At 41.6% G+C, this 9,063-nt stretch overlaps 1 protein-coding gene across 1 annotated transcript in view; it reads right to left on the bottom strand.

The window, feature by feature from the left end:
- Window positions 1–3,327: 3,327 nt before the first annotated feature.
- HPGD (15-hydroxyprostaglandin dehydrogenase) overlaps window positions 3,328–9,063 on the bottom strand; it is a 60,688-nt gene continuing 54,952 nt past the window's right edge. Inside the window, exons 6-8 of the mRNA XM_025202409.1 lie at window positions 7,085–7,161; window positions 5,128–5,291; window positions 3,328–4,249 (exon numbers count right to left, since the gene is read on the bottom strand). Coding sequence (XP_025058194.1) covers window positions 4,114–4,249; window positions 5,128–5,291; window positions 7,085–7,161 — 377 coding nt within the window. The 3' untranslated portion in view covers window positions 3,328–4,113. The remainder of the gene's footprint in view (window positions 4,250–5,127; window positions 5,292–7,084; window positions 7,162–9,063) is intronic.

Genomic DNA, 9,063 nt, shown 5'->3' with positions numbered 1-9,063 from the left:
TCTTTGCACAGAAACTAAGCTCATCTGTTCTTTTCTCCATGGATCTCTGCCTAATGTATCTGCGGCTGTTTTTCTCTGTAGATTAAACACAGTTTACATTCTCTTTGGAAGACTTCCAAAGCTGTGGGGACGTTTTACAGGAAATGTTTCCAAAACATATTTAGGACTTTCTCTTCCTGAGACAAAACCTTCAAATATGTTTCAATATTTTCATAAGCAAGTGAACTTTAATAAATATAGCATGTTTTTCAAACATGTCTTTTTATATAAAGTTGAAACCAGCTGATTATTTTTTCCACTGAAATTTGTTTAATGTGTTTTCCTTAATTTTTATTTTCCATTCCCTTTCAATGAGATGCAATTTGTGTTAATATTTGCATAGGTACCTTATGTTAGATATTAATTTTACAGATATACACACTACCAGAGCTTCATATCTGAATGTCAAACACCAGTTAATGTAGTTTGGACCCCTATAGAAAGTACATTTATTTGATATAACATGTTCCACAGGCAGTCCCTTTGAGTTAGAAACAAAACAGTAGAAAAGGTAATTGAATTTTGTTGATCCTTACAGAAAACATCTTGAACATAAAATCAAGATAACGTTTTATCCCTTTACTACCTGTAGCCCCAGATTTTTAGGGTGCTTTTCAACCCAACAACTGTGCACACAAATTTGTACTCTGAGTAGTTGGAATATACAAGACCATTTTGAGTACCCATATAGTTTATATGAATGCATAATTGCAAGAACTTCACATATATTTACGCATGAAATTGCTCAATTGACCTTAATCCTTCCTTCCTGAATACTTGCTATCAGATGCCTCTAGGCTTGTCCCTTGGTATGAGGTCCACATAGGCAACTGAAATACTTCTTCTAGGTGTCTGAATACAAATTAGTAGTCCAGTAAATCCTTTTTCAATGTCTGCCTAAGTCTGGAGTCACCTAAATTAATTCAGCATTTGCATTTTGGAGCATAAGATTTTAGGTGTCTTTTCTTAGCTTTCCATGCATGCTCAGATGTGTCCTAATCTAAGCCACTAGATGCATAACAGTATTGCATAACTAAACTCTATTGTAATCCATATATGAGACAGAGTGGCATCTAAAATCTGCCTGAGTCCCAGAGGGGCCCAATCTAGTAGATGTGCTTAAAGCATATATAGTGCACATTGATAGCATTAGATCCAGTGCAATGTGCAGCATCCATGGTCAGTTTCACACAAAAATGTCATCCTCCCACCACCCAGATTTTGTGTAATAGCCTAACTGTTAAAGTACTTACCAGGAAAGAGACCTGAGGCTTAACCTACATTACATACCTCCCAGGGAAAAGTCCTGAGCACTAGGGTACAGTCAGAGTCTCTCTTGCTTACTCTTCTTCTGATTTACATTCTTAGCTGCATGGTGGATAACAAGAGGCATGGAAGGCATTGTCAACTCAGAAAATTTTATTGCTTGGTAGTGAGAAAGAGGTATGAGGTCAGGGATTGGTGTGTGTGTGTGGGGATGGTGGGGGGTGGAGGGTGTGTGGGTATGGTGGGGGTGGGGGTGTGTGTGTGTTTGGGCTGTGGATATGGTGGGGGTGTATGTGTGGATGTGTGGGGGTGTAGGTGGTTGGTATAGTGGGGTGTGTGGTTGTGGTGTGTATGTGGGCATGATGAGGTGTGTGGGACATTGTGAGATGTCTGTGTGGTATAGTGGGGGGTGGGACGTGTGAGGGGATGTGGGTGCGTGTGTGGGGTGTGTGGTTGGGGTGTGGGTGGGAGGCTTTCTGCTCCCACCCAGCTTCCCCCTGCCCGCTCTTTGTGATGTGGCTGAGCCCAGCCCCATCACAGGCAGAGGGAGGGGAGGGGGATTGGCGCTGCCTGCCTGGCTCACAATGCACTACAAAGGAGAGGAAAGCAGCTGTGGTTGGTGGGCAGCAGGAGAAGCCCTTGGGGGGGAGGGGACTGGGAAGGAAGGGAGACAGAGCTGAGTCTAACACCTCCGGCTCTCTTGGTCTTTGTCCCACACCTGCCTGGTGAAGTGGCAGCTGAGCCTGCACTGGCTCCTCCTGCTGCTGCTTCCACCCCATGTGCCTGCCCGGCAGGGCTTTGTGAGCAGCTTAGCTCCTTCATGCCTACCCTCCATCCAAACCCTCTCCTGCCAAGCCATACACAAGCAGGACCAGAGTGAGCTGCAGGCAGAGCCCACCCCACTCCCCACAATGCTGCAGCTTCCCCTTCTTACTTGCTGCCTGGAGCACTGCAGCAGGGGCAAAAGTTTCTAGAGGCTGGAGGAACCCAGCTGTTCCCTGGACAGGCTCTGCCCAGAAGCTGTGTCAGAGTTGGTGTCCTCTGACGGGAGAGGCTGGGAGTGGAGCAGGCACTGCCCCAGGCTGGAGTGGGTGGGACTCGGCCCCGTGCAAAGTGCCGTAGGGGCAGCCACTAGCGGGACTGGATCCAGTCCACAGACAGCATTTTGCTCACCCCTGTTATAGACTAATTTCAGTCTGGACACCCTGACTGTGAAGAAGTTTTTCTTAGTGTTGAGCCTGAATTGATCTTCCAGGAGTTGGTGGCCTTTACTCCTGGTTTTCCCCTCAGGTGCCCTGGTGAACAGTTGTTCATCAAGCCCTTGTACTCCCCTAATGTATTGGTAAGCTGCTACCAGGTCCCCTCTCAGCCTTCTTTTCCTCAGGCTGAAGAGTCCCAGATCCTTCAGCCTTTCCTTGTATGGTTTGCCTTTTAAGACTCTGATCATAAGGGTGGCTCTTCTTTGGATTCTCTCAAGCTTGTCTGTGTCCTTGTTAAAGTGCAGTGCCCAGAACTGGATGCAGTACTCCAGCTACGGTCTCACCAGTGCTGAGTAGAGCAGAAGAATCACCTCCTTGGTTTTGCTGGAGATGCATCTATTGATGCATGCCAGAGTATTATTTGCCCTACAGATGTAACAACTGTCCATGATCTCTGTTTTATATATTTCTCTTTCACTTTCAGAGTGAAAGTAAAAGGTAGCTACTGGTTCTACTATTAGGTAATCAGTGGGGTAGGGTATTATCTCATTTCCATTGTTTTTAACTCATCTATACTGTGGTCGTAAAATACTGTACTCACCACATGAAAAATTTCCCTTGATCAGGGACTTAGCAATTGATGAGAGCCATATGGGTGTAAAAGAGGATTGGTTTGACCCAGTAAATTGAAGTTTGCTTAAAATATATAAAACCGATTTTAAAAGTTATGAATTTCATTTGGAATTATATGAAAGCATATATTCAAGAATCATATTAAGATATCCATATGGAAGGTTTAAAAGAAAGCCACAAACAACCGAGGTTTTAATTGAGGTTTTAATTAAGAATGGAGAGTAGCATTATACAAATTAGAGATGACCTAAGAGAAAATTCAAATATTTCCAGCACTCTTTGGTAACAAAGTAAGAAAATATTCATTCATATATGTACAGAGACTGTTTACATATATATAAAACAAAATGCCTTTTAGACTGTTTTATGTATAACTGGAATCCAAAGAGCAAAACCCACGTTGCTTTAAACCAAGTGCAAGAATATGGGTATATGGGGAAAATTGGAGCAAAATTTGTTCTCTTGAGACTTGTTTGTTCAAACAAGGAAGAAAGCATTGCTTCCTTATGACTATATTTGTGTCCTTTAGTAAAACAATCCCTGAAATGAAGTGTGCTGTTACAAAGACAATGACAAAGTATGACAATAGCTACACATATATTACAATAAAGGCAAGTATACTGATTATCTCAAGCATCTCTAAATAAACTTAACATTCATGTGCAATATGCAGGTTGGAGATAATTACATATAATTACAAATGGACAGAATTTGTCTCCCCATTACTGAATCAACACAAATATTTTATACATTGAGCTTATTTTATCAAAGACACAATACCATCAGCAGCACTTTGAATCAAAGTAAGAGGTTAACATGTTACAATACAACATTTTCTCCTAATTGCATTATTATTTGCATGGGAGTGTTCAAATCACATCACTGGTTGGATATGAACTACATTCGTATTTTTTCAAAGAAACAGTTTTATTCTTTAAATCATATTTACATTAAAGCAAAGATCAGAGGATTAGCTCTATTGTGTTGATGTAAAAGGAAGTGTGTTGTATTTTTGAAAATGGATCCCCTGGGAAACTGTAATCTTCATCACCTCTCCATTTAAAGTTTCATCTTCAATAAGCATTATCAGTCCCTTGGCAATTAGCGATGGGCTAAAGGAAAAGAAAGATAATATTTTTTTCAGATCTGAAAATCCAACATGGCACAATATACTCTTACTTATCTCTAATAATATAAATATGTGGAAAAGCTATGTAAAATACCATATGTAAATTCAGCCAGAAAAAAATCTGACAAATGAAAGACACTATGTTATAATATAACATAATATTAACTGTTAATATTAATCTTGATTTATATGCTGATTATTTGAAATGACTTTTTAACATTATAATGAATAACTAGTCTTGCATAAATGCTTGAAAACTAAACTCTCTGTTATTTGAACAGATCTATTTTCAACTGAAGCAAAAGTACAAAGAATTTAATGATGGCTATGAAATTGCCATAATTTAGCCACCCAAACTTTGTAAATTATCCCTTATCTGGTTTTGTAACTGGTAAGTACTGTATAGATTCTGTTACTATTTATTTTCTTATCAAAGTTCTCTCTATTAAGTTAGGGTCCAAATCCTCTACTCCACTGCTCTCGTAGATCTGTTCTGCTGTTTTTTTCTGTACTTGTTTTGCAAACATGTTTCCACTGACATCAGTAACAGGATTGCAGTGCAAATTGCTGAGGAGAGTTTTGCCTTGTGTAATCTGCCTCCGGTAATTTAAACTTCAGTAGACGTGACCTCTGAAAAAAGAGCAATTCAACTAATACAGTAATATTGTCTTATTTTTTTTTTGGTTAGGTCTGATTTCTTCACTCCTTTTGTTACTTTCTGTTATGTCTTGCTCCTAGTTTGTACAGAAATAAATCACAGGTGCTATTTAACTCTACTTGCTGGGGTTCAGTTACCTGTGGTATTCTGTTTGGTTTCCTGTCCTTTAGAAGACAAAGAATGCTAACTGTAACTTTACTTACTCCATCACACCATAGAATTTCATCATGTCTTTGATCTCATCCTTGTATGCATAATATTGCCCCATATTCTCTTCTTTATCAATTGACTGAAGAATTGGTGTGTTAACAAAACCTGGACAAATCGTGTTTAGACGCACTCCATAATTTTTCATTTCAGCAGCCATCTAAAAGAATAAGGCATGTTAGCTAGTCATTGTTGCCTTTTTGCAAACCTTTACCTTATAAAAGAAAGAGTAGTAAAACTGTGACTTGCTTAAAATCAACAAAACATAACAATATCACATTAGTTCTATATTATCAATGGTTAATATTATAAACAGAATTGCATAAAAGGGCGTTACACTATATGTTACTCCAGGTGTTATTTGTGCCCTTCATAATTACAAAAAAAAATAAAAATGGAGAAAAATTGCATACACTGATTTCTTTTTACCTAATTTTGGTATTTCTCAAAGCAGCTTAATTTTGAGAAATTCTGCTCTTAATAGGTGATTGAAAGATGTTAATATGAAGAAGGAATGACCATTCAAGATACTGTGCTTATATCAGTACAGAAGAAGTCTTGTGTCATGTATAGACATTCCTGAAATATGATCTACAATGACACAGCTTGCCTTAAGTGGCATGATTGTAGTTTGTATGCCAGCTATATAGACATTCACTGGTGCAGAGAGCCCAATCTAGGTAAGTCAGGGCGGGGTGAGGGGTAGGCAAGATTGGGGGGAAGCGGGGCTAGCAGGTCCTTAGTAGCCTTGGTCTAGCAAGTCTATATGGGGGTTGGCAGGGAGTTGGTGGTAGGGTCTAGGGCGAAGGGGTTGGCAAAACCTGTGCAGGGGCCGTTGGTGGGCCTGGGGTGGGGAGGTATGTCTGTCTGGCAGGAAGGGGTTTGGAGAGCTAAAGATAGCCCTATCAGGATAGGTGGAGAGGAAAGGAAAAACACAGCCCTGGGGCTTGGAGCAAGCCACTGGGCTTTTCTATCCCTGGGGCTGCATTGTGAATGTGTACACAAGTTCCCAGGACCCCATCTACAGTCAAACGACTCACTTTAAGCCATATGATCATAGATCCAGTCCCACATGTACACACGTTCACCAGTGCTGGGAGTTAGGCCAGAAACCTGATCGTAAGTCTAGGTGAGTGGGGGGAGTTAGTGGATCTGCAGAGGTGGAGGGGGCAGTTAGCCGGTCAGGGGAGAGGGGGGTGGTGAGTCCATGGAGAGGGTTGGTGGGTCTGAGGTGGAGGGGAAGAAGGTTTGTCCATTCTGTACACATGTTCAGGTTAGATCAGACATGGGTTAGACTGATATACATAGTTCACCTCTTAGGTGAACAAAAGTTAGATCAGTCTGGCCATTTTTTGCCAAATTTAACCTTCCCAAATGTCTGTGCTTTTCGGCACTTAGCTTGACCTGAACCCTCATTAGGTTGATCTAAGTGTAAGAGCCACAGGTGAGTGAATTAATTTAGATGAGGTACATAGTCTATGAAATCAATTGCACAATTTTCATATATTCAAATCACTCCTGGCACAGTTACCAGTTTTGAACTGTAGCACCTACTTACACCTTAATCCCTATTTACATATAGAGAAAAAAGAGACTGAGGCATTACAGGACTGATCTAAGAACATAGAGGAAATTGGAGTCAGAGCTAGGACGAGAATTCAGGAGTTTCAGACTTCTACCACTGTCATTAAACTATTTGATTCCATCTTTCTCAAAGTATCCCTGTACACCAACTTTGCCCAAACCTGGTATTGATCACAATCCCACATATATGCCTCAGTTATCTTCTCTGGATTCCCTTTCCAAAAGGAGGAAGTCTCCAGCTATCACTTCAGAAGCTTTGTTTTGTTTTGAAGGAGAAATAATTTCACTGTTACGACTATAGAGAAGAAACATGAAATTAAGCATGCTTTCAAGGATCTGCTGTTGGTGTTTCTCAACACAAGTACTTACTGCCATTGACCGAGTGAATCCAATTATGCCATGCTTTGTAGCGCAGTACACTGGTTGGTGTGTAGCAGGCATGAGTCCTTCAACAAGGGAAAACAAGTAGGTTATACACTTTAACTATCTACATTCTGTAGGTTTATTATAATATGTAATCAAATTCAACAGCCTAAACTAATTGAAATTTGCCAAGTCTAGTTGGAATTTTTAGGGAAAAAGGGAATAAAAGACCAGACAAAAAACCCAAGAAAAGAATAAGGGAACACAGGGGAAAAGGCATGATTTGAAGTCAGAGAAACTTTTATTACTAGGAGCTGGGCTGTGGGAGATGAATTAAACAAAAGAGTAAATGACTGGAAAAAAAAAACAATGAAGGGAGAGATTTTCAGAGCAGGGATTCTATTGTTTCTTGTTCTGTTAATCTCCATATTCATGTACATGAGTATAGTACCCTGTTGTTATGTAACAAGTCCAATTATCAATATTGAATATATTAACAGGGATTATGAAAATTGATTTTCTGAAGAAGAACATTTATCATGAGGGGTAGCAGAGTTCCTTCCTATGTGAGAATGCACCTAAACTGTATCTCCATAATACATCACTAAGAATGAGTGACTAAACTGGCTCTATGGTTTAGTGACAGAATTCTACCTCAGATAAGCAGCTTTTCCCCTTAGGGCAAAAGCAAGATATGAGGGCTGGTATGTTGCATGGGAATATGAAGCACTGCCAGATCATAAGTCTCTCTAAGCACTACAATTATTGCTTTATTATTAAAGTGCTTGACAGCATGCTTAGGACTGCACAAAAATACTGACAGACATCATCTCTGCTCCAAACTCTTACAATTTATGTAGGCAAAACAACTCAGCCTTGGTGTTCCATTGGAGGGTATTGGGAGAATATATTTAGTGATCCTGTTTCATAGTTTCATAGTTGGTAGGGTTGGAAGGGACCTAAGCACATTATTTAGTCTGATCCCCTGCCATGGGCAAGAAAGGATGCTGGGGTCAAATGACCCCAGCTAGGTGGCTGTCTACCCTCCTTTTGAAGACCCCCAGGGTAGGGGTGAGTACCACTTCCCTTGGAAGTTGGTTCCATCTCCTAGCTGCCCTGACTGTGAAGTAGTGCCTCCTGATATCGTCTGAATCTATTCTCAGTCAACTTATGGCCTTTGTTCCTTGTTACCCCTGGTAGTGTTCGGGGGAACAGGGACTCTTCCATTGCCTGCTGGTCCCCCTTGGCAAGTTTATAGGTAGCCACCAGATCCCCTCTCAGCCTTCTTTTGTGGAGGCTGAACAGGTTCAGGTCTCGTAGCCTATAGATTTCATAGATTTCATAGACATCAGGGCTGGAAGGGACCTCGGAAGATCATCGAGTCCAGCCCCCCGCCCAAAGGGCAGGAAGTCAGCTGGGGTCTTAGGATCCCAGCAAGATAAGCATCCAGTTTCATCTTGAAGGTGTTCAATGAAGGCGCTTGAACCACCTCCGGTGGCAGGCTGTTCCAGACCTTGGGGGCTCGGACAGTAAAGAAATTCTTCCTTATGTCCAGCCTGAAACGATCTTGAAGTAGTTTGTGACCATTCGACCTCGTCATCCCTTGGGGCGCTCTGGTGAACAAACGTTCCCCCAGATGCTGGTGGTCACCCCTGATAAACTTGTAGGTGGCCATCAGATCACCCCTAAGCCTGCGCTTTTTCAGGCTAAAGAGCCCCAGGGCTCTCAGCCTGTCATCGTAGGGTCTGCTTCCCTGACCTCTGATCATGCGCGTGGCTCTTCTCTGGACTCTCTCAAGCTTCTCCACATCCTTTTTGAATTGTGGAGCCCAAAACTGGACACAGTACTCCAGCTGCGGCCTCACTAAGGCCGAGTACAGGGGGAGAATGACGTCCCGGGATTTGCTTGAGAGACGTCCCGGGATTTGCTTGAGACGTCCCGGGATTTGCTTGAGATCATCGAGTCTGACCCCCTGCATAGGCAGG

Source organism: Alligator sinensis, unplaced genomic scaffold (assembly GCF_000455745.1).
Source record: "Alligator sinensis unplaced genomic scaffold, ASM45574v1 scaffold211_1, whole genome shotgun sequence".
Taxonomy (NCBI): Eukaryota; Metazoa; Chordata; order Crocodylia; family Alligatoridae; genus Alligator; species Alligator sinensis.
This window is presented reverse-complemented; position numbering and strand designations above follow the sequence as displayed.